Here is a 27,005-nt window from a genome sequence, read left to right as displayed (position 1 = left end):
TTAGGCTTTAGTGTTAGACACCAATTTTTTTAAAATTTCCAATATTAAAAATTCACATGACCAGAGGCGGATTTAAGATTTACCTGACTCTGTTGGCTACCAAAATTTTTACACCATTCTCTCTCATCCTAATCTAATTTTCTTGACCATTTATTTCTTAAATTTGTCCGGCTATAGCCCGTTCAGCCTGTAAACGTGCCTGTTTCTTAGTTGCTTTTTTCGTCACTCTTTCCCCTCTTGACCTGGTCCCTTGCTCTCTAGGTCACTTTTTTGGCCACTAACGGGCTTGCAAACTCTAGGTCACTCGTTTGGTCACTCACCGACCTAGTCCCTCGCTCTCTAGTTTTGCAAATTTCGGCGCCCGTTATAATAATTTTTTTGACCGCTCATTTCTCCAATGTACCAACCTCGGCTATAGCCTGCGTAGTCCCTCTGTAAATACGCCTCTGCATGAGATCATGCTTTTGAGCCATACCTTGCCGACAAAGATGCTTACAAACCTTGAGGGAGAAGGCAGAGCTCGGGACAGTATAATACCAGAAACTATAAGTATAAACTTATAGTAGACAGTATAAAAGACAGTATAAAAACAGACAGTATAAACTATCACAAGGGGCAAGTGTGCGTTTTGAGAGAGATGCGCTCATCTAGTAATTTTTCTAGAACGATCAAATGAAGACATATTAAGAATTCGGCTTTTTTTTTTCTTACTTGTCCGTTCCTTGGCTCACCAAAAACGGCTTTAAAAATATTTTTTTTCAAATAAAAGTTGCCTCGTTCTTCTTCTTTACAGGATGAGTGTCAGTAATAATAACTTATCAACAAGAGCTGTAATGTGAATTTAATTATTTGCCATAATTAAGAACGGTAAAATGGCTCTAGACCAATAGTTCTCAAACTTTTTTTAGCCCATAGTCACCTTGGACTATATTTTCATCTCGTGGGTCCCCCCTCGTCTTTCCCAGGGTCACCTTCCTTATGACAGAGCGAGACCCTTTCTACTTATTGAATTGAGTTTATTCAAAACTAAATTTATAATGAACAAAAATTTTACAAGTTTGATCGTTCCCTAGAACCCTGGGCCAGGCACGCACCCCAGATTACCGGATTGTGAAAGTGTGTAGCCATAAATTTCCCAAAATACTTCATTTGAAAGCTGTATTTTTTTACAGCTCTCTGTGGCACCCTTACCCACTTCTCGTGGCTCCCCTTTCATCTAATTTTCACCCGTGGCCCCCCCCCCATACAATATCCCAAGATCACAAAGGGGCCATTTGACCCCAGATTGAAAATCACTGCACTAGACTAAAAAACGGTACAGCTTTTTAAAAGCGAGACGTATGGTCACTACCTCGCACTCGGCTTGTTAAACCATTGTGTGGGTTTTTTTTCCAGGGTACCCTATGGTAAAGCCCCGTCAGCCTCTCACAAGCGTCTTCTTTAGAGGTGGCAAATAAAGCTTTGCACCCGGGCGGCAGGTGAGCTCGAGCCGCCCCTGTATGTGAGCGTGAATTCTAAGCGAGTACGAGTCTGAAATTGATGAAACAACGCCAAGGATAAAGAAAGAAGCAAAAAATAATAAGAAGAAAAAGAGATTAGCGGTGTCCATGAAAAATGTGTTCTAACTTGGCCCATCAACAGCAATTGAGAGAGAGAGAGAGAGAGAGAGAGAGGGAGGAAGCGTCTGTCGTTGTCCATTTGTTCGTGTTACTTGGCAACCCAATGTTTCTGGTGCTAACGTGGAATCGCTCATAATCACAATGAACATCCGTCCTCCGCAAAATACGTCCAGCTGCTGTTGCCCTCCGAAACATGCCAACCCCGTTTTTACGTTTCTTTTTTTTTTTTTTTTTGCTGCACGTCCTTCCAACTATGGTTCATGTAACGTACCACACATACACCACACTCGCACGGCTGACCATCGATTGACCACTGTCAGAAAACACACCTGAAAATAATTACGATTTTGGAGATGCCTTAGTAACGCAAAACCGGACTTTGGTCAACTTCAGTGTTCAGTGAGCATGACTAAAACGCGGCTCGGAATAGCGGTGAGTAATAATTTCATAAAACGTTGCTTATATCTTTAATGAGTAATAAAACGCCTTTTCTTTCATTAATCCTAATTAGAGGTCTCATTAGTATTCTTGATAATTATTAGTAATTTATTCGATTCTATAATTCGTATGCGTGTTTTAAGGTTAAAAAAAATAATTCAAATTTATTTCTATTAAATTTATTTCTTGCGAACAAACTTTTTTTCTATGGATAAAAAATTCTTAATTTATTGCTTTCGAGAAGATTGCAACGCCATCTTGCGTTGCATTTATATTAATGAGATGATTCGATGAGAGATTATGAATGAATTCAATTGTTGACAAGAGGGAAGCCGATTGATATAGATGAAATATTAATTGTTGACATTTATTCGGCCTTTCTTGTGTTCATCATTAATAGCAGTTTTTGATCGGCTTTAGTTAATTTACTTCATTTCGAATTTCGTAGTCTACATTAGGCAAACTTATTAATTTTTTTGAAATATCTTTTTTTTCAGACATGACGCTTATTTTGAAATACAGTAAAAGTACGTTATAACGACAGTTCACAATCAGGGAGAAAATCATCGTTATAACGGACTTTTTGCCCTGCAGAAACATCTAAATGGGGGAAAAAACAAACTACAGCGGATCACACTTATAACGTTTTTCCGCTTAGTACGACTTATTTTTGTGGTACCAACTTTTACTAATACTCCTCGAGATTTCTCGTTTAAAGCGTTCTCCCACTTGCAACTTTTTTTCGTGGCGGTTTTTTGAAAAATGTTATAAGCGGGATCGACTGTAGATAAATTTACCTTTCTTTTTCCTTTTAATTTGAACTATTTTTGTCGAAATATGTATCTAGATTTAACTGTGCTTATGCATGCACAATGTTGATTGTATAACAAAATTTTGCTCTTAGTTGAATGCAGTAGTTTCTGCAACTGAAGCATTCGTTGCACTATAAAAGTGTCTGATAACATTTAAGGCAGAGAAAATAATTAAGACCTGTTTGTCCAGTTTTGGAAGATTCCAAGGAAGGAGAGAGGGGGGAAGGATTTTTCAAGGGTAATAACAATGATGTCAAAACCAGAGGTCGTGTCCCACCTGCCCAACCAATAATACATCTACAGATAAAATGATATGTTTTTCCACCTCCTGTATAGATAACAAGAAGATAAGATACAGCATGTGGTCTTCTTACCTATGGGGAGGTACTGCCATGTCCTGCTTATAAACACCTATGAATAGGGTCGATACCACTCTTTCTCAGTCTTCTATATTTTATGTGTAATTCTTAAAGTAAGGGAAAGGAAAACATATTTTTAAAAAATTTCCGTTGTCGTTATAGCGAATGTGTTTCGAGATATTCATTCATAAATAACTCACTATAAGCGAATATGTTTTTGTATCATTAACATTAGCCTTTTTCGACAACCATTTTCGAATTACCCGTAATAGTAAGATTCTCCTTATCAGTCGTACTCATTATAACGGACTTTAACTGTACGTTTTTCTGTACTGTTACATTTGTCAATGCAACGACAAGAATCTGAATTTTATAAAAATTTCGGGTTTCAGATCCCTATCATCTTTTAACCCTTTCACTACTGATGGAATTTAAATCATCACCAATTTTTTAACCCCTATAACATTTCTTACATAGGTTTTTGGGTCTTTTTTATTAGCATAAAAGCTGTATAATTACTTTATGGTTACCAGATGACAGCACAAGTGTGAAACTACTTTTTTGAATATGTTAATTACTAATAAACAGGGGCGGCTTAAGCAAAGGTGCAAGGGATGAGGTACAACCTGGCGGCACGCTGTGAAGGTCAGCAGCCTAGGCTTTTGTTTAGAGTTGTGAATTTTCATTATTTAAAATTTTATAAGACACCAGCTCTTTCACTCTTTTCAGCCATACCTTGACAATGAACATGTGAAAACTTGAGGGAACAGGACCTAAGTCCATTATACCAAAAACAGGAATGGACATTTTTGTGCCCCCAGGAGCGGTCAAATAAAGACAAAGAAAAAAATTCGAGTTCTCTTTTGTCCAGTGCCGCAACTAGGGGGGGCGTCTGGTAGCCCAGGGCGTCGGACCAGAGGGGTAGAGGCACATTTCACCTTAATATTACAAGTAGTTCTCTTTTAACATTACAAGTAGTCGCAGCACTGTCTAGAGCAACACAACCCCCACTACCCTATTTTCTGACTAGCAAACCTCATGGAATAAGTACTCTGGCGCTAATAAAGGTTAACTTTAAATGTTGGGTATTTGAGATCGATTAAAAACTTCAACCCCAAAAGGTGAGAAGGAAAATATCATGGCTCATCAACGAAACCTGTAATGAGGAAAAGTTATCTGGCATAATATTGAGAGCGGTGAAATATATTTCATACGGATCTCTTGGGAATCCGTGGGGGGGGGGGGGGGATCACGTTATTATTATTATTCAAAATAACTCTGGACCAAAAAAACTGGGCAGTTTGTTTAAAATCGGGATGTATGGTCAAATCCATTTTTTGAATAAGAATTTTTGTTTATTCCCTGGGCTAAAGTATTTTTCAACCTATCACCATAATCATCTTTAGGGTCGGCATATGAAGCTTTGCACCCGGGCGGCAGGTGAGCTCGAGCTGCAAATTAATATTAATTAATAAACATATTTTAATTCATTTTTGGTCTTTATTATAAGCTTATACTGCTGATGAAACTTTCAAGTACCAGGGTTAATTAATTCGTTGAGTACTAAATAATTTTTTTGAAAGAAGAATTTTTTTAGGCCTTAATTAGAACTAAAATGACCTACCAAAAATTTTCATAATTATTTCATTTTTTTCATAATGTGGTACTGAAAGGGTTAAACGTCCTATAAGGTGAGCGCTAGTTTCTCCAATTAGCATATCTTGCACTTTTTTCCTCATAATATTTACAGGTACGTAGCTACTACATTATCCGGAAAAGCGACGGATAAAAAATGCATAATTATTAATTTACTGCGTGAAGATGTCTACACGTGAATGTAGTTTATCTTTTTGTTACGAATATTTTAGTACGTTTGTGTTCTAAAAATAGAAAGTATTTTTTGTGCGTGTGAGACGGTGTCCATCATCAGCAAAAGAAGATTAACGATTCTTGTCCGTGCGTTGGCGGTTTCAATTCCATTACTAGATTCCAAGTCGAAATGATATTGACTTTTAACAGCTCGTCATTTTTCCTGCGTGACATGTCATACGCATATGCCATTTTCGTTGCATATAATATAAGTTCGAACTTTTGACCTATTGCCTTTCCTCTTAAAAAAGAAAATCATCTCGCTCTCTCATTATTTTGTATTGGTTTTTTTTCATAACTGTCCACCAGATGACGCCATCAGCACAAAATACACTTTTTTTCTTTATGTGTCTCGGCCACGTTTAATATGTTTTTTTAACAACAAATAGCGCGTAATGTAATAAACTATATAAATGCCTTCTTTAAGTGGCACGAAAGTACGCTAATTTCGAGCGCATGCTACCAATAAGCAAATGATCAGCACGTGTATTCGGAATCAGCAAACTTATTGTGGAGCACGTTACTGAACTGCAAGAAGGTGTATTTTTCAATGCTACTAAGCATGCTGTTAAAGGGAAAGAAGCTAATTAACAAGTCTGAACACGCGCGCGGTTTTACCTACGTTGTTATTGTTTTGTAAAAATGGCTCGTCCTAACCAGAACATGCTCCGCTGCTCCGTCTCAACGAAGAGATATAAGCAGGTGGTCAAAGACCTGGGCAATGCTGGAAAAACTTAGCATGGATTAACAATGGCTCGATGGGACGATGAAAACTTTTAAATATATTATTTTTTATAGGAACATTGAGTGCTTATGGAGTGTCGACTGCACAATAAAAGTTGCTCAACGATTTTTTTTTTTTTTTTTTCGGAGTTATAATTTATAACATTTTGTATTACTCAATCAATAGAAGAAACGTAAATTTCGAAAATTAAAAATCCAAACTCTCGCAAAAGACAAAATTTAATAATCGGAAATTTCGCATTTATTGGCAAAAACAATTTTCGAATCAAAAATTTTGCATTGCATTTTTACATTTTCCTATGGTCCATATAGCGTATATACTATATTTGACACGTTTAAAAAGAAATACGATAAACATGTTGGGGTAAATCGAGAAGCTATCCATACTTAGAATGAGACAACCATAAGTATTCTTTATGGGCATTGTATAATATTTTATCATGTGTATATATTGGTTACAATTTTTGTTAATTGCATTTTTAATTGGGTTGCTATATTTTTGAAATATATGACATCCATATTTTTATGGGCATCTTTTTCTCAGCCACCTCGTTGGGCATTTTGCCTGTTGTGGTTTTGTATTTGTATTTACTGGAATACAATGAAAGTACAATGTTTCAATGGAATACCTCTACCAGAACGACTGCTATATAAGTCTGAGTAGTTTCAGTACACTGACACTGCTCAGACCAATATACCACCCGTCAGTATACTGACACTACTTCGATCATTGCCGTCTTATCACATGGCTTCACTCGGGCACTGCTCGGGGGCCTCAAGAGAAGGAGGGACTTCACAAAAATTAGTTCTCGATCTGGTTGAAATTTTCGAGAAATTTCCAGGTAGGGCCTAGGAAAAATCACTTGTGTGACCCGGGGGCCTAGTTAACCCTACTTTCTTAGTAACACAAGAGGCATTAGCACGTTGGTGATTGGTTACTAGGTTACGTGCCCTGTGCGACCAAGATCAATATCGTCGTGCCTTGTGCGACCAAATCCTTTTCTATTGTTCACTTCCACAACAAGGGGCAATCCCTCATGTCGTGGCATTATAATTGAATTGCTATTCTATTTCTGTAATCCATCTACTACAGAGATTATGTAATATTTAGTTTAGTATGTGATGGAAAGCAAAAAATCTTTTTTTTTTAATTTATTTAAAATCGTTTTTATAGTTTTTTATACCGTTCAAATCGTATGAACTAATTTAGTTCATCGAGACGAAAACTTGAATATCCATCTTGAGTTACATTATACAGTAAGACTTCAGTATAACGTTGACCACGTTTAACGTTATCCCGCCTATAGCGTCAGTTTTTTTTGTCCTGTTAGTACAATTTGTAAAAAATTTTATTCGTTATTATGTCACCCCGCTTATGAAGTCATTTTTATTCGGCCCCGAGGTGGGACGTTATACCGAAGTATAGTTGTATATGTCAATTAAGACAGTTATTTCCAACGGTGTGTCGCGTGTCACGTTAGGGTACTTAGAGATCAGAAAGGGTTGCCCGCTAACTTCTTCAGATATTATTTTATCAGAACTCAGGGTTTACGCACACCAAAAAGTTCCTGTGGAGAACATAATATTTAAAATTCAGCCCATCATATCGTTTGACAAGCTGTTTTCTCACTAGACTCCAAAGACAGTTGCGATAGTATAACAACTTGATGAGAATGTGTAAAAAAGTAGGTCGAAAATTTATTATCCGTTTATATTTAAAATATGATCATATTTGACGATTTCGATGAGAAGATGACTAGTTCAGTGTTTCACAAATACTTTCGCTACAGGCCATTCGATAACATAACATAGGAAAAACTCAGTCATTAGTCATTACAATTAACAGTCGTTACAGTTTTATGAAAACTTAACAAGTGTGAAAAGATTTTCTGAAGAATTGGGCGATGGGACAAAAAAAGGTTGGGAAACTGATCTAGTGCAAAATAGAAGTTTTGTTACAGATTCATAAAAGGTGACCAAACGTCCCGTTTTCAGGGACAGTACCGGTTTATAACTAATCATGTCCATGTCAGAAACTTTCCTGACACAGGGGGTACTACAGAAATGGCAACATGACCACCGAAAAAGATTGCTGCAGCAGAGTCCCACATCGATTGGTTAGTGCATGAACTATTCGGTGAGTATGAAAAAAGAAGTCTGTCGTTCTGGGAATCGGCAATAAATTGTAGGTCCTGGTCTAATTAGCCCTCGTGTGCAGAAAATTAGTGGTTCGACAAAAATGATCAAATGACATTTTGAGCTTCCACTAATCACTGTAGAAAAAAATTATTTCAGGAGAAAAAAATCATTCATCATGGCGTGGTGATCATATTTCGTTAGAAAAATATGGAAAATTAGAATTTTATAAAGAAAATCACTGAAGATGTTGGCAAAACTACCAACTGTTTTAAAATTTCTGAAAAATTAACGAGGGTTGAGCAATGACGGGATAATAGAAATCGCTGCGAATTGAACTATAATTAACCGAAAAATGTTTAGCATGGAAAATACACGAGATGATATTTTAATAATTATCTAAATATTTTATAAATTATGAAAATTACCTTCATTCAAAATTTCAGTAGAAATTTTAAATTCAAATTAGCATTGTTGAAAATATATAGGAAAATTGTATAAAGTCGGAACGGCCAAATTTACGTGAAAGTACGAGAATGTCCCGTAAAATAAAGGACACGTGGTTACCCTACTGATAATATGCTATAAATTAGTGTAAAGTTGAAAAACGCGATTTATACTTTTAATACTATTTCTATGGTTGTCATGTAGCCTTCTACACTTATTATAATAAAATTATTCTTCAATTATGCTGATATATGTGGGATGACTATACGTCCTGTATTTCTCGAAACATCCCCGTGTTTTCACGTAATTTTTACCATCCCGACTTCTTGGGAAAAAAAAAAAAAATTTCCCGTTTTTTTCTCTAGATTTTCAGTCAAGCCAACTTGAATTTTTATTCTTCATTGAAATCAAGTATTAAAACTATCTTCCTAACTCATAAACTATAATACGATAATTACGACTATAAATAAGAATATTCATCTCGCATATGGCCCGTGATACACATGCTACTAAGTAGCACGAAAGTGGCATGCTTTCGTGCTATTTGTAACATGTGTATCACGGGCCTATTTCCCCGTAGTTTTTCTTGAAGAATTGATTTCAATCCACCGTCTTTTACTGATAAATACACTGTCTTGAAATCTATGACAATAATAAAATATGATTTTCAAATGTTTCAATCTATCAAAATTGTGGAACTTCTCCAGCAGTGACATCCGGAATTTTAAGTGAAAATTTTTCATTTTATCTCGAATGCAATTTAAACTCAGCAGAGAACTGGTTACGCAATTTCTCGGTTAATAGTGATGGATTCACTATTAAGCGTCCACGAAAGCATACCCGAATTTTTTGTAATTTTTTACTTTTCCTCACGAAGTGGAGGAATCAAACTACGCTAAATTATTAATGTAGCTCAAGGAATTGAAACATTTCCACGCCGTCTCCCCCACCCCCGTATCTCCAGCCATGTTGGCATTGCAGTCAGAGTCGACATAACTGAAGTTATTTGTCGTATAAATGAAAAATTTTAACATTAAAATCTACAGGGAGGAATTGTGACCAGTGTTATCGGAAAAAATAATTTTCAAGAATAATTTCACTCCTCTCCGAAATTTTAAGGGATAATTTTTCGCAGAGATGAATATTTATTTTTTATTAAAATAAAAAATAAATTAGATATGACTATCTTTCCCCAATTTATTATTAGCATTTTATAGCAATTTTACATCAATTAGATTTTTTCTTCTTTATTGAGGAATTTCCCTCATCATTGGGGGCATTATATAATTTATGTCAAAATATATTTCCATATGTTCATATTTTATAATTTATCCCGCAAAATTATTTCTTTTAGTATTTTAACGATAAATTAGTCGACATATCAGCTCGAAATAGTGCACTGAAAATGTAAAAATAATTTTAGCCAGGTTTTCGGGTAAAATACCTCACTATGCGTCGTATAAATGTGAAAATCCCATAATAGAGATAAAGAAGGTCGTATAAACGGTATCTACTGTATTCTTATAGTTCCACCTATATTGGTGATATGAGGGAAGTTTCAATACAAAGGAAGAAAGGGAATCTAATCGAAAGATTACTCTATTCACCAAGATATCACAAAAGAAAGGATTTGTCCTAGTAAAGAATGGAGAAGGATTTGGTCGCTCAGGGCACGGTCGCACAAGGCACGACACCGGATTACTACGAGCAAGAAAGATAACAAAACGTCACGAGAAGCGGAGCTTTCGGCGACACTGAATTTCGAAGTTCTTTAACAAAAAATTAGGAAGTGAATTTTTAGTGACTCAATAAATGATAGTAGGGCCCAGCTTCGCTAGCCGTCATTATTGTCATCTTGAAGCACTTGAACCGTATTTGATTAAATCGGAAAAAAATGAAAGCATTTTTTAGTGAACCAATAAATGATAGCAAAGATGGAAGGGAGGCGGGAAAAAACCTCAGATGGATTGATAGGGAATCGAACACACACAACCTTCGCTACGTGTGTGTCCTGTGCTCTAACCATTGCTCCAACAGCAGATGTCGGATTCAAGTACAATTGAGTATATCTATTGTTAAACGTCACTAGCAAAAATTTCACTAACTGGTTTATCACTCATTTCGGCCAATCACGATGAGCTAAATTTCTATAATGTAGCTAGGAATGTAGGGGTTGTTTATAAGCCGCCCATTCTGTACGATGTATCGCATTGAAACTCGGTATATGCGCTATAGGGTTCACGTGAAAAAAAAGAAAAATTCAAAGAAAAAGCGCCCCTTTTTTTTCACCTGGTGGTCGAAAATTGAATTTTTTTTAAATTTCATAAATCTCTCTCCCATGGTCTCATTGAGATATCCTAAAATTTTGTCTGTATTCCAATAAGCATCAAAAACCGCTCAGCGTACGGGAACTTTAATTATAATCGCCCTGTATATTAAAAAAATGCTTGAGGATGCAGCCTTGCAAAAAGCATGGTGAAAATAATAGTAATAATAGCCCCAGACCTTGAAATGCAATTGTTCAACTCCAGCTGGAGGCGAGATAATAAAGTAAGGATGATAATAATGAAGGATGCCTGTGCAGATAGAAGCAGCTGTGCGACGAATTATTCCGTCATATTCATGTGATAAAAACCGAAAATCCGCATGACGGCCTATGCCATTGTAGGCACCACCGTTACGTATGGCCGCAATGGCAAACGCCGTCGTAGCCAGATGACTGGTTATATAACCAGTCATTAACCAGTACAAATTGACTTTTTGTTTGTTCCCGGGTAGAAGTTATTTCTATGTTCGCTTGGCTTGAATAAATATGAAAATGATTATTTACTTCAAACTTTGCTTTAGTGGTGAATAGATCGGAATTTCTGAATTGGTCATTTACGATTAGTTGACTGGATGACTGGAATAGTGTCAATTGACAAAAAACGAATTTTCAAAACCAATAAAGCACATTAAAGCCGGTCATGCACTGGAAGCGACAACACGCAGCAAGCAACGCGAACGACAATAAAAGACACTGAGTCCTTAGAGGAGGAATAAATAAAATAAACTCAATCTTAAGATTGAATCAGACGATTAGGGGTGTTTGGCGTCTTCCACTTAAAACGAACTTTACACGCTACTGAATTCACGACTGAATTCCATATAGATGAGTGCGTTCGTTAATAGGCTTGAAGAAATATTGAAGAATTTATCCAGGTGACCTGTATTCATTAGATCCATACTTAATGAGACATCTGACACAAACTAAAAGAAGGCGTTGGTATTGTGAATAAATAATATTAATTACAATCGATTATTACTTACCATCACAACTCATGAACGTCAATTATCGAATTTCAGCTTCCATGTTAACGTGGGAAAGGAGGGAGAGAGAAAGACTGACCGAAAGAGCAAAAAACGGAGCAAGTGGCGCGAGAAAGGAATCAACCGTACTGCACCTGCGCAGATAGGGCAAGATGCGTGTGATCCCATTCAATTAGGATTTGGTAGATCGTCTGCTGCTGTCGCCGGAAAAGATAGTGTCTAGTGGACGACGATCTTCTCCTTTCGGTACAATGGGATCAGTATTATGAATACAGACAACTCCGCGTGACTTGCTCATCCCTTCAAGTCTCTTGTATAAGTAATTCAAGTATACTGCACATATTTAAAGGGGTCTTCTACCTTTTAACATGGTAGAAACTATGCTCTGGTACACAGTTCACAAATTTTTTGTTCCATCGCTCCCTTCTTCAGAGAATTTTTTTCTCTCATCGCTCTCAACTCAAGCGAAACGTTAAAATCATATGGTTTCTACTACCCGTAGCTTCTGTCATCTCCCCCCCCCCCCGGACTATTCCATCACCCACCGAGGGCGATATTGCCCACATTGGGAAACACTGCTCTAATAGAAATATCAATAAAAATATTAAAAATATTACTTAGCTATTGATTTATTTCAAAAATTTTGTACACATACATTTGATTGTATATGGCATCCTATGCCAACACAATGTTTTACATATCTCGAATACATAATGTTTGGCAAATTTTCAAAAAAATGCATTAGTAAAACATTGTGCCCATCATAAATTAGCATGACATCAATGCAATTGAATAAAAAAATGATTAAAAATGAAGAACCGTTAAGTTCATAAAATTATGGAAAAGATTAAGATTTTATTGATTCAAAATCTTATTTAAAATTAAATTTTAAATCTCACAAAAATCGTCGGACTGCGATCCACTTCGAGTCGGTACATCAAAGAAACTGGCTAAGTCGTGCACATTTGGACAGCGTTTTCCTCTTCCGACGCGCATCACTGTTTGGTGCGATGATCAGTACTAGTGGTGGCTCCACATGGAAATCCACTGCGCTACGCGACATTATACCGCACAAAAACTGACAGCGGCTCAAAACAGAGCAAAAGAGTGCAGAACAACTTTGACTCGCTTCATGTGGCGTGCGAGCTAGTGCAGACAGTTGCACCAGACAGCGTTGCGCGGTGGAAGAAGAAAACGCCGCCCAAATAATGTGCGCACGAATCAGCCAGTTTCTTTGATGTACCGACTTTTAGAGGATTGTGTTCCGTCGAGGGCAAAGATGCGCAATTTTGAGCCGTTCACAGTCCACATCTACTGTGCGCAGTTCCACCTCAAAAACAGGGCCATATAACAAGGGCTGTCACATGAGGCACTGGAGCCAGTAAAAGTGCCATCTTAACGCATGGGCTCACCCGGGCACGGCCCGGGGCCTCAAGAGAAGAGGGGCCTCAAAAAAATGATATTTGGTTAAAATTTTTTAGAATTTACCTGGTAGGGCTTCTGAAAAACCACTTGGCCCGGGGGCCCATGATGCTCTTAAGACGGCCCTGGCCAGTACCAGCTGATTTCACGCGTGACGTCATTCCCCTGCAGAACCGAGTGCGCCCGATTTGCTACCTTGTTAATTAAGGTGGTTTTCAATCGCTGTACATTTTACTGAATTATTTCCGACATAAAATTATATTTCCGATTATTTTCATAAGCATATGTTCATTTATTGCCTTACTTCGTTCAGCCATTTAAACATTTAAAATAGGAAGTTTTGCATTTGCTTATGAGGTAACATCCACTATAAGAATATTTTCTCGGATCCATTTCAGATGAATAATGTACGTTAACTTTTATTCAGTTAACTGAAAACCAAATCAAGACAGATAATTCTAATTATCTTCTGAACTTACTTAGAATTTTTAATTGTTTTTTTACTTTCATATGAATTAAGTGTAACCTTTAACAGTCTTGAACAAAATTGCAACATAAAAACAGGGAAACAAGTATAAAAAAAAAATCCGAATATAAAATGCTTGAAGTTATTATTATTTGGAATGCTAATATCAAAAGATATTTATTACTTACCATGACTTCTTGGATTTAATTCATTGCTTAGTTTATAGATTATAAAAAGGTTATAAAAATGCCACCCGCGCATACCAGTGATACTAAAACATCATAAACGATAGATCACTCACTTAGAACAGTAAAATAAGAAATTAAAATTTAAAATCCTCTTCAATACAGTACGTTTTGTAAGCTGATGTCGTCTGCGAGAAAAAATTAGCAGGGCCGTGATGACACACGGCAGCTCAGAGACCACGCCCTCTGAGACAAGGCGGCAAGCGCAACATCAAAGAGCCTACTCAATAACCGGTTTTCTGCTGCGCAGCGCTGTGGGTAGGGACCCGGTTGAACAAGCTTCTCGACCACTCATATGTCACTCCGTTTAATTTTTTTTTGGCATTCTTCTTCTCTCTTTTGAGCCGTTATTAGTTTTCTGCGCACTATGATGTCGCGTAGTGAAGCGGGTGTGGACCCAGCTTAAGATGGACAGCGATGAGCCAGCTCGGTATATATTTCAGACGCCTTTTTCCAGGTCTTTCCTAGGACTCGTTCGATCTTGAAGGCCGGTATTACGACTATGTATAAGCAGCTCATCAAAACGTATTTAAAGCATTTTGTGTGTTTTCTTAGTGATTCGAAGAAATTCCTCTCTAAACCAGAAACACCATCATAGCATTTTAGAAAATGTTCCGTATTTGCGATCCGATCCAAATTTCCCATAATGGAAATAGTAATCTTCTTCAAGCTTACAAAAGCTCTGAAAATTTAAATGCGGAACTTTTTTTTGGACACTGACATATTTCTTTGAAATACGGGACGTCTGGAAAATTGTAACTCTCTTTGCGCTGAACAAATTCAGCCTACGTGGAAATTTAGGCCAAACGTATAAAAGTCACATTAACAGCCATAGATATCTAGTCCAGATGAAGGGCCTACAGGCAGAGAGGACCTTTGGAGACAATTAATTATTCACTGGCCATCCCTTTAATAAATTTGTACTGTTGTCAAATTATACTATTCATCCTGCGACCCGACGCTCGAGTCTTGTCAACCTTCATCATGGGGGTGTTAAATTGAGGGAGAGGGGCTTGGCTTTCAGGGGGTACTTGGGCTCGGCACATGCACATGAGTGGAGATACGGGGGGGGGGCATTAATGCCGTCTTAACACATGGCCCGGGGGACTCAGTAGAAGAGAGGCCTCACAAAAATAAGATCCGGTTGAAATTTTCCAGAATTTACAAGGTAGAGCCTCAGAAAAACCACTTGGCCCGGGGGCCCATGATGCTTTTAAGACGGCCCTGGGGAGCATTACCCCCCCCCCCCCCCAGCAATCACGTCTATCTCCGCCTATGGGGCCGTTCAAGTATTACGTAAGCAAATTTTTAGCCATTTTTGGACCCCCCCCCCGTTGTCAGCAAAAGTCTGACTCTCCCACTCTCTGAGTGGGGAGGGAGGATACTAAAACTCCTCCACTATCGACCACTATCAAAAATTTATTTTTTTAATGCAAAAAAATATTTTTTTTAATTGAAATTTTGGAAGAAAATACCTTTATATGTTATTATAATCAATTTCTGTTGATTTCAATGTTATTTGAAGGCTATAAACTCAAAATTTGTCTTTAATAAATTCATTGCGACCCACCCTCCAAGTCATATGATATATCGCATAAAGTCCTTGGTCCACGAACCAAATATGGCCCTGGGGGTTATCTGATGCGGTCTGCCCTCCTCAAACTTAATTTTGTAAAAATGACTTAAGCGGCACATGTACAGATCGCTTAAGTGTAACGTGGTACCGTTCCAGAACACTTAAGCGATCCGTGATACATTTAGAGATCCCTTGAGTGACATGTGACGTAGTTTTAGAGCACTTTAAGTAGCCCCCAGTGCGGTTCTACATCACTCAAGTTACCCGCGGCACATTCTCAGATTATTTAAGTGATCCGCGGCATATAATTACGAATCACTTGAGTGATGCGTGGCACAGTTCTAGAGCACTTAAACGGCCTGGACACATTTCCAGATCACTTGGATCAGCGAAACATTTAGAGATCACTAAAGTGGCTCTGTAGGGCACTTATCAATAGTGGGGGATGTTACTTCAAGTGCCCACAAACTATCGAAAGGTTTTTCTCGTTTTTGCCGCACCGAATAAGATGCCATTAAAAATAAAGGGTGTGGTTGATGACGTAAGCATTATCCACCAGACTTTCAAGTCTATCTCCGCCTATGGGAACATGGGAACAACATCAGTGGGGCTGACAAGGCTTTTAGCTGGACAGCCCGATTTAAATAGTACTAGTTTTGGATTTTACACTATTAATTCTTGAAAAATTCTAACTTGGGGCCGCCTACGATATCTGCCTGCGCCTAACTGCAAAATGTGGGGCATGACTCTAGATAATTTAAATAAATTAAAAAAAAAAGTTGCGAAAGGATTTTGAAAAAAAATTGTCTCTGGCCCTTCAGCTAGAGCCCTGTCTATGGGCGGAGATATCCCCCCCTCCCCCCCCCGGCGTCAAAGGTGGAGTCAACTGATCTAATGTATACATGTATTGTTTATATGTAGTTTTGACATCATCATCATCGTGCCCCCCCCCAGACTAAGTCTATCGCCACCTATGGCCCTGTCAGATCATGGGGCTTCAAACCATGTGGGCCCCATGATCTTAGCCCATGGCATACCCCATGGCCCCCACATCCTGGAGCGGGGTCCCTAGGCTGGGATCTTTTGCGGGCCCCCTGGTCAGACTCTTTACGGGCCCCTTCTGTAGTTAATTTATAGCGTGAAAAAGCAAAAAATGATGAGAACTGTCCCGGGCTCCAGGGCTAGAGCCCTGCCAGCCTCCCCTTTGTGGGGGCCATGGCACACCCCATGAAATCCCCCCTTCCGCTCAACTCCCCACTGTATGAGGAAGGCTCAACAAAAACTCTCTCATCACATTTAAATTGACAGGACATGCCGCTATTTTATTCAATGTGGTATAGTGTCGCCATCTAGGTTTTTGTTGACGAAACGCGCAAGTTTCGATTTCACCCCGTCTTCGCAAGTCCACTTTTCTCTTTCAGCTCTGTTTTTACCAGACCTGAGACACGGTGAGAAAAGAAATAAAAGGGGCAGGGTCTCCGATTTCCACATGGACAAGTGCAGCATTTGCTAAGGGCAGGGCCGTCTTAAGAGCATCATGGGCCCCGGCCCAAATGATTTTCTTCAGGCCCTACCTGGCAAATTCCCGAGAAATTCAACTACTTTTCATTTTTCTGAGGCCCCCTCTTCTCTTGAGGCGCCCGGGTGGACCCATGCGTTAAGACGGTACTGGTTTAGGGGCCTTCTAATTTTAGAGACCAATAAATTTTGAACCCCCAGTCCCAGGGGCACAAGCCCCGCGCGGTGGTTCAAGGAAGAGTGATTGGTTTACTGTTCAAAATTATGGGGAAGGGGCGCCAAAATGAACATTGGCTCTGGGCGACAGAGTAAATTTTCGTTTCTAATTTCAGCCCGGGCAGAGAGCTCATCTGATTCCCGCTTTCTCCAGCCCCCCCCCCCCGATATCTAGTAGGACCCTGAAAAGGAGCATGAACATTTTTATAATTCAAGCCCTGCCACCTTGTTTTATTATTGCAAAAATAATTTAATTCTAAAATTGGAAATTCCCATTTCTATTACCACGAGGGCGAGGCCCCCATAAAGGTGGGGCCCTGTGCGACCGCACCTGCCGCATAACACTAAGGGTGGCTCTTCCTCTCAGTACATTTATTCAGGATCGGGCTTAAATACAGTATTTTGCGTCGCTCTACAATATATCTGCATACATGTATTTCTACAAGGGCAAGGTTGACTGGATTCTAGCATGAATTAAACGACCTAAAATATTTTTTGCAATTTTTTGCAATATAAATTTATGGGAATAATCAATGTAGGACCTGAATGGGGATATAAAAAAAAAAATACTGCCTATGGGGTCGTCTTTTAGCTTGTGTGTGTTTGTTTATAACAATCGTGCTCAAAGTTTAGGAGATTGCGGGCCACTTCATGGGTTTGAACACGAGCCGCGGGCCACTTAACTGATCTGTAAATGTTCCGCGGATCACTCAAATGATCTGGAAATATGCAGCGTATCAGTTAAGTGATTTGGGAATGTGCCGCGAGCCACTTCAGTGATTTGGAACTGTGTCGTGAGTAACTTGAGTGATGTGGAACTGCACGTCAGGCCACTGAAGTGCTCTGGAACTGTGCTACATGTCACTAAAGAGATACGTGAATGTGCCTCGGGCCGTTTAAGTGTTCCGGAACCACGCTGCAAGTCACGTGATCTGTGAATGCGCCGCGGGTTGCTTGAGTGATCTGTAAATGTACCACTGGTTATTTGGGTGATCTAGAAATTGCCACGGGCTGTTCAAGTGTCACTCGAGTGATCTATAACTATACCGCGGCTCTCTTAAGTGACCTGTAAATGTGCCGCTTAGCTCATTTTTGCAAAATTAAATTTGAGTTCACGGGCCACGTTGCGCCCGTAGGCTATGGGTTGACCATATGTAGTTCAAAAGGTTGTAGTACCCATACCTCCATATGCTGGAATTTAATGCTGGTCATTGTTAAGTGATTAATGTCGAAATATATGTCAGTGTGCAGGGGCGGCGGAAAGTCCTTGACACATTTTGAAGAAATTAATAGAAAATCGATCAGTTGACATAAAAAGGTGAATTTTGCACTAAATACCTTCTCATAGAGTAGGCCCTTCCATAAATTAAATTATTTCAAAATTGCACTCACACACAGGGCGTTGTAACACGAAAAACTCAACATGACACATAAAATTCTCCATTTGTGGTTTTTGTCCAATTTTTTTCATGATATAGTGTCCTTTTTGAGTAAAATTTTGGACCATTTTTACTGAATATTATTGAAAAAAACACTGAATTCATTCTAAGTATTTTAGTGCCAACCACACCATTTTATGTCAACCATATAAGAAGGCCACTACAGGCAAATTGACAACGAGGATCATTGCCCAAAAGGTTGATCATTCATTAATTTTCAAAATGCGTCAAGTACTTTTTGCCCACCCTGTACATTTTGGTATCGAATTCAAAGATTGTCATAATAGATTCTATTCCACGTCCAGGCAGGGCCGTAACTAGGATTTTTGAGCAAACGTTATTTTGCCGCCCCCACAGCTTTAAAATTACATTACAAAATTAATTTTGTAATGGTGTTCTTTGTTCCCACGTAAAACTGCCGCCCCCTAAATTTTGCCGTCCGGGGCAGTTGCTTCCCCCCCCCTAGTTACGGCTTTGCGTCCAGGTACGTTTGTTCATTTCGTATTTTAATTTCGAAGTAAAATTAATGGAAAGAGAGAAATTTCGAATCATCAACTTCTATGGTCCCGTATACAGGGTGAATACCATCGACTGTCTAATACAGGGTGTTTCTAAATTCGCGCACATCATAGTTTACAAATGTTAATTTAAATGGAAATATGAACTTTTTAACAGAAAATAACGTATTAGACTTATGAATTGAAACATTACCTTTAATAGAAGTTTAAAACAATTTGGAATTTACTATAAACGTTGAAAACATTGGCTTTTTTTTCCCGGACGCGCAGGCACATTTTTTTACTCAAAAATTGCTCGAGACTTTGCAGTCTGCGAGAATTAATGTGGATATTGCATTAATGATATTAGTCTTGAGTTCATCAACCTTATGTGGATTATATTGCAGTACGCCATATTTTTAAGATAGCCCGGACTTTTGGTTTTGGTCCAACTACAAACCCTCATATTGTTCATGAACAGTCCTTAGATGGTTTAAAAATAATTGTGTTTGGTGCGCCTATACATCACGCCGTTGAATTGTGGGGCCTATTTTTCACAATTCCACTGCTGATCAAAAAGTCTACACAGACACTATTGATGTCACTGATGAACATCTATGAATAGTAATCCCCTGGTTTCAACAGGATAGTGCCACGTTTTCAAGTTTTAACTGAACTTTTTAATAATCGTGTCATTACGCGTGGACTTGGTCTTTTTTCACCGGACTTGTTATAACCCCGGAACTTTTTCTTTGGGGCTATCTTAAAAATGTGACACACTGCCATAATCCACATACGATTGATGAACTCAAGACTAACTTAATTAATGCAATATCAGACATTTCTTGCAGAATTTCGTAAAGTCTCTAGCAATCTGGTAAAAAAAGGCGCTTATGTGTCGGTGAAAAAAGACCAACCTTTCAACATTTATAGTAAATTCAAAGTTGTTTTGAACTTTTATACTCTGCGGAGATACGGGGGTGGGGAAGCAGCGTCAATGACTGAGAAGACTAACATAATTAATGTATAGACATAGGCGTAAACTTGTGCTCGGCCCATGGGCCTATAACCACCCCACCCTCCAACATTTGCCATCTCCATAGTAACCTATGTAAGTATTGGGTTTCAGCTCCCCCTCCCCCGATTATTCCGAGCCCTGCCAATATTTCCAATAACTTAACGTCTATCTGCATGTATATTAATTGACCACCATCATCCTGTCCCCCTCCTACCGCCTTTGAAGTCAATCTCCGGCTATGCAGCCAAATTGAAAAGTAACTAAAATATTCGATCCTGTTATATAGAAGCCAAGTTCAGTTTTTTTTTCTTTCACGACTGGCACATTTTCTCTTCGTGTTGAGGGATGTTATAGACTCGTTACTACGTGTTACGTTCGCCCACTATTGGCAAATTTATCACCTGATTTGTAAAGTTTTAGCTAACCGATATCTATTTGAAAAATTGATTTTCCCCGTAAGTCAACACTTTTTTGGCACAATGTGGTAATTTTCTCTCCTTCACTGTTTAATCAAATCTTTTGAGGGAATGTACAAGGGAAAAAAATCTAGTTTGTACACCTTTAGCTCTCTTGATTCCTCTCAGGGTTAGCATTGTTACCAGCTTCAAAATCACCAAATAATACATTTGGTGTACGTTCGGTGAATTTGACAGCATTTGGAAGTGACGTAATTAATATTGAAAGCATTATAACTCCATAATTATTTGTGCAATCAAAAACTGACAACTTTTCTGTATTGGTTTTTCACAAGGAATCACGTGTAATTATTGGCTAGTCGATAGTATTCACTTTGCACTTTGTACATTTGAATTAACATGGCAAATACATAATTAAAATATCCAATAAAACCAATTTCTTTTCTTTAGTTTTTTGGTATTTTAGAAAGTATATCTTTTAGTGTCATTTTTATACAAAATACGGCTACACATAAGTACAATATTTTTTCTCTAGGAAGTGTTGATTCTTTGTTGGTGTCATTTTTTGAGAGCTTCTGAAGTTCCACGTGTTCAGATTTATAAAATCGCACCAAATTGAGAGAATTGGAAATAAAATTCAAAGTAAAACTATTCAACTTTGCTAAGCACAAGATTTTATTTGTATACAGATAGCATTTAAATCAAGAAAAATTTTATATTTTACCTTTAATTAACCATTTTAGCTAATTAAAAAATTCCCACTAATTAGATTGCTGTGTTGTTAAAATTAAAAATATACTAATAAATGTAGCACTAAATTGCATCCGTTTTTGTAAAAAAAAAATTCAATACGTATTAAAAAGGGGTGAACCATAGAAGGTTAATCATCACCTATAAAAGGTTTTTAAAACCTTTTCTATTGCAAAACGATACATTTCTTTCAATTATGAATACAAAGTGAAAATTTATTTTTGATCGAGAGATGGCGCGGATATCTACATTCAAATATGTAATAATTCTTAACTGAGTTTAGCGGGAATGATCTGGGAAAAAAATCATCTTATATTTAAATTTTGAAATCAACCCTAACTATTAATAGGGAATAGCTTACCGCCGGGTGTCGGGAATTCTACCACAATTGACACTTTTAAAAAGAGAAATACGATATTCATATTGGGATATATTAAGAAGCTATCCATACATATGCGGAGATAGACCCTTCAAAGGCTGGGGAAGGGGGCCACGATGATGCCAATGCATATACACGTCTTTTTCAAAAAAATTAGACACCCCAGAAATTTACGAGAGCAGTTCATGAAATGCTCAAGCTCGAAAGCCCAAACTAAGGGTACGGTTGTAATTTGTATTTTCATCTTAACATTGAATGATGTCTTGATGCGTAAAATCCAGATCAAGGCCCCAGTACAATGTATTCGTAGATATCATCACGCGTTTTCTCCCATACTGTCCAAGCAAATACACACGTAATTTTGTGTTTGCAGGAATGTCCCGTTTTTCTACCCGTAATGCGAAGATTGAACTATTCTAGATTCAAATACACATAGAGACAGGAAAGACATACAACATTTATTCGATCAGGTTGATGTAAACTGGAATGAAAATATTCATGTAATAATTCATTTAAAGTCAAATGTTCCGATTTTTTGAAACAACTTTCGGGTTGTTCAAATTTTTTGAAACAGAGAGGAAAAAGTAATTTGGCATTTTATAACGCATTCGATCTACTTTATGCATCTTTTTGCCTCCGATATGCTCAAGCAGAACCTTTAAAAGATGAAAATACAAATTGCAACCGTACCCTCAATTTGGTCTTCCCAACCATGGGCGGAGATACGGGGGGCGTGGGGGGGCACGCCCAGCGTCAAAGGTAGAGTCGACTGATCTAATGTATATGTGAATTGACATCATCATCATCGTGCCCCTCCCCCCCCCCCCAAGACTTCCAAGTCTATCTCCGCCTATGTTCCCAACTTGAGCATTTCATGAACTGCTCTCGTAAATTTCTGGGTTGTTCTAGTTTTTTTTGAAAAGGAGACGTGTACCATTAGATAAGTCGGCTCAGTCATTCATGCTGGGGGGGGGGGGGGATATGCTCTCATCCCTCCCCGTATCTCCACCCACGTATCTATACTTAGATAAGTGTCAGAATGGCCGAGCGGTCTAAGGCGCCAGACTCAAGGTTCAATCCTCGATGAGGATCCGAGAATTCTGGTCCACGAATGTGGGCGTGGGTTCGAATCCCACTTCTGACAGCATACACCTTTTTTCCCGGTGATGGCTTCTCGGTTAGAAATCCCGTAGGATATGGACCGAGCCATCACACACACACACACGGTTAGTTACTTAGATAAGGCATTATATCGTAATTTTGTCATATTTATTAGTTTTTTCGTGCAATTGCTCTCTTTTTGGTAGCTGCATTTTCAGTTATATTTGACATAATAAATAATTATGGTGAGTTTTATATAAAAATTAGGCACCGAAACGCAGTTTCTATTCAGTGGCCTCGGAGCTGGGGGGTGCTATGGGAGATGAAGCACCCTGGTATTTTATAGCATAGTGTCGAGCACCCCCAATAATTCATTTAGAAATCAAGATCTACATAAGTCTCAAGCCAAGCACGCACAGGTCTAAAACATAAATTACCATCATGTTTCACAATTTTCCTGCAACGATGCACTGAAAAAAGAATGATTTTTATTTCACGTAATTTAAATCATTTTAAAATTACGTACTTGAATTGAATCGACATAATTTAAATTTTGTTAATTAGAAGAGTATATTTTTAAATTTGTTCATCTTAAGTCAATCAAGATTTATTTTAATGTGTTGAGGCCAACTTTCATCGCTAAAGTGAATTGAAAAAATTTAAGTGCAAATTAATTAATTAAGTAAAGTCAATTTAAAAAGTTAAGTAAGTTTATTTTCATATTTGACACAAGTATACAGTCGGCCCACCGTATTCGCGGTTTTTTCCTTTACTGGAATTTTTCTTTAAAATATTAAGCAATCGTAGTTCACGTGTTTTGTTTACAAAATTTGAGTTGTGCTTGTTTAGGATGGCTCATTCTTCTAATGCTACTGATAATGCTTTGAAAAGGCGAATAAAAGTGAAAACTTGACAAGAAAAATTGTCATATATTGACTGCTTGGCGAAGTCAATACCTTCTGTGGTCCGCCATTATGGAATCAACGAATGTTCGGTGAGATATATCAAGAAAATGGAATCTGAAATTCGTTCAGTCGTAGCTGTAGCTGCACCTGTGGCAGTCAAAACTTCGTAGCGCCTATGGGATCCATGTGTTTCACGTACAGAAAAAGCTGTTTTTTGTGGGTACAAGACTGACACAAAAAGGTATTTCAATTGATTGTAATATTATAACAGAAAATGCGAAAAATTTTACTCTTCCATAAGGAAAGGGCTGGTGAAACGTCTATTTCATCAGAATCTTATGCAAGTAAAAGGTTGTTTCATAGGTTTAAGAAACGATTCGGATTGAGAAATGTAAAAAGCACTGGCGATCAAGCCTCTGTCGAGCAGGAGGCAGCTAGAAAATTTCTAAAGACTTTGTAGAAAATTATTGAAGAGAAATGTTATGCACCTCACCAGGTGTTTAACGCTGACGAAACTACACTATTTTGGAAGAAAATGCCGCAAAGAAGTTAAGCAAGAGAAAAAAAGCGAGCTCCTGGTTTTAAGGCAAGTAGAGATAGACTTACTATGTTGTTTTGCGCAAATGCGTATGAGTACATGATAAAGCCCACCATCATTTTCAAATTTGCGAATCCGCGAGCGCTGAAGGAAAGAATAAGCCAAAGCTCCCAGTATTTTGGACGTACAATAAAAAGGCTTGGACTATGAAAACACTTTTCCTGGATTGGTTTAAACGGTTTTTCGTTTCGGAAGTCAGGAAGTACCTTGAGAGTGAATACATGCTATTCTCAAAGTTCTTTTGATATTGGGATGACCGAGGAGGAGTTAATGCAGCTAACTGGTACTGAAACTGAAGCAGTACCAGATGAAGAAGATCGAGATAAAGGTTAAGTAGAAGACAAGTTCACCACAAGTAACATAGTGGAAGGGATTCGCAAGTTGAAATCAGCAATAGATTATTTTCATAACATAAATCCTTCTATTTCACGTTCTTCACATTTAGAAAAGTTGGTAGTGGAAGCCTTGTCAACATATTCCAACATACTTGATGATATGAAGAACACACGGCAAATAGAAAAATCACAACGTTCTTTCAGAAAACATCGCCAACAATCGCTGCATCCTCTTTTACATTCCCTTCTACCTCTGCGTCACCCTGCTCTTTCTCATGATATTCAATAAACGAGATATACAATAATAAACCTATGGTTTCTGTTATTCGCGGATTTCCGTATTCGCGGTCACTCCCGGAACGTAACCCCCGCGAATACGGGGGGCCGACTGTATTGCGCTGTCAATTCTTCTACGTACAGCGATAGTCACACGTGGTCTTCGTAAACATTCTCTCTCTTTTGAGGAACTTCTAATGAATAATGGAACATGTGTGTGCCGGAATGTTCTGTTTTGCTCCCTCATTGGCAATTTGCATGTTGTGGCACTCGTATTTTAAACTCTGATTTTATGTTTGACCTCGTGCGTATTATGTGATAAGAATTGTCATCTACATCCCAAATTAGAAGTGAGAAATATCTGAATTCGTTGATTTTTTTTAATGCTCGCGTTTTATTACGTTGATGTTATGTAATTTACTACAATCATAACTATTCAAATGTTTTGCTGCATTTGTGCATTGTAGTAATTTATTCGTGAGTAAAGACCATATTGAGCTGTACATTTCAAACTTGTTAAAACCATTATTGTAATTTCTTTTTTCGTTTCAGATATTTGGCGTTTCATCTTCTCTGGCGTTTTGAATGATTTTCGTTATCGTTACATGGAACATGTTTTCTCTTTTCATTGAGGAACAAGTAAGGAAATGCTTGCAGAACGATACAGCGGATGAATTGAAAGAAACAATTTTTTTTAAATTTTGAAACACGTTAATTGCCTCGATAACTAAGTATTAAATGAAAAGAGCTGTATTTTCATTTTGTGTTAAGAATCATATGTTTGGTCATTGAGAGAGAGAGAGAGAGAAATCAAGTTTAATTTCTCAACAAAAAGTTATTGCCGAGTCATCGTGTTTGTCGTATGTACTAAGAAGTGTGTGTGCTTTCACATGCGAAAAATAATTTGAGTAATCCAATTAAAAGATCTCGTGAAATTTTTGATGGATCAAAAATGATGAACATAAAGTAAAACAAGCTATGTTAAAGATTTTAATTCAATTGGGAGCTACAAAGAAAATTTTCATCGTATGTTCAATTGCTTTTTCACTGATATATATTTATACAGTTTTGCCAAATGCTGCTAGAATATTGGATGTTAGACCAGTTCACGACGAACAAAATTCAGATCGTTTTCAAACATGGATGAATCTCAGTCATATTGCTAGTCATCTGGATTCATTGTTCATTGAGCCTTTACCAGCTTGCCCAAAGCCGATCGTTCGCCTGTATATTATCGTGTGTACATCTGCTCAAAACTTTTTGGCCAGACAAGCTATTCGCACGTCATGGGGAAGAGCTGAGAATTACAATGGAAGTGTTCAAATTCAATTTCTTGTGGGTGTATCCCATGAAAGCCTCAGCGATAAATTTATCGAAATAGAAAAACAAAAATTCGATGATGTCATCCATTATAATTTAACGGATACATATTTCAATCTGACTCTGAAAAGTTTTATTCTCCTCCACTGGATTCATAAAATATGCAATGGGTCCTATTTCATCATGAAGACAGACGACGATACCTTTGTTAACGTCCCATTCCTTTTGCATGAACTTGGTTCTCAAAAAAATGACCAAAATCTTCTTTTTGGACACGTTATGGTGGGAGCTCGCCCATTACGAGACAGTTCATCCAAATGGTACGTGCCTAAAATGGTTTATTCGCGGACTCATTACCCAAATTACTTGTCCGGCTCAGCGTATGTGATATCTGCTCATACAGTGCCTCTCATTTATAAATTCGCTATGAAAATTACTTTCTTCTACCTTGAAGACATTTTTATGACAGGTATGTGTGCTCAAGCAGCTGGACTGATACCTCAGCATCATGCAGCTTTCACATACCGAAAACAGGGGCTAGATCATTGTAATTTAAAAAATTTGATAACTGCTCATAGACTACGGCCCGTTGAGCAAACAGAAGCTTGGAAAAACTTACAAACACTTAAACTGTGCCACGTACGAGGAGAATCACAAAGTTTCTTCAGAAACCTCTTCAATACTGTTCTTTTCAGTTGAAAACTGATCTTTTTTTTGTCAATTTGTTGATTATTTTGCCAAATACCCGTGTACCGTATCAATGTAACCGCGAGTATTAAAATTTGTAACTTTGTA

The 27,005-nt window shown here is 37.9% G+C and overlaps 2 protein-coding genes and 1 non-coding gene across 4 annotated transcripts in view; 2 read left to right on the top strand and 1 right to left on the bottom strand.

Annotated features, from left to right (window-relative positions):
* The window catches only part of LOC149084868 (beta-1,3-galactosyltransferase 1-like), a 118,737-nt gene that overhangs the window by 86,863 nt on the left and 4,869 nt on the right, over nt 1–27,005 (bottom strand). The window lies entirely within an intron of this gene.
* On the top strand, nt 1,685–27,005 carry LOC149084869 (beta-1,3-galactosyltransferase 1-like). Its single transcript, XM_089232598.1, has 2 exons — nt 1,685–2,051; nt 25,443–27,005. The coding sequence occupies exon 2, from the start codon at nt 25,869–25,871 to the stop codon at nt 26,907–26,909; it is 1,041 nt and encodes a 346-aa protein (XP_089088724.1). The 5' UTR covers nt 1,685–2,051; nt 25,443–25,868; the 3' UTR covers nt 26,910–27,005.
* TRNAL-CAA (transfer RNA leucine (anticodon CAA)) lies at nt 22,709–22,819 on the top strand. The gene is made up of 2 exons: nt 22,709–22,746; nt 22,774–22,819. It is a non-coding gene; the product is annotated as a tRNA-Leu (tRNA).

Source organism: Pholcus phalangioides, unplaced genomic scaffold (genome assembly GCF_987345545.1).
Source record: "Pholcus phalangioides strain wild (caught in Gottingen) unplaced genomic scaffold, Ppha-v1.0 ptg000007l_1, whole genome shotgun sequence".
In the NCBI taxonomy this organism is placed as follows: domain Eukaryota; kingdom Metazoa; phylum Arthropoda; class Arachnida; order Araneae; family Pholcidae; genus Pholcus; species Pholcus phalangioides.
This window is presented reverse-complemented; position numbering and strand designations above follow the sequence as displayed.

Bases quoted from the DNA above. Each gene is read 5' to 3' on its own strand.
- LOC149084869 (XM_089232598.1), top strand. From the start codon at position 25,869: ATGTTAAAGATTTTAATTCAATTGGGAGCTACAAAGAAAATTTTCATC.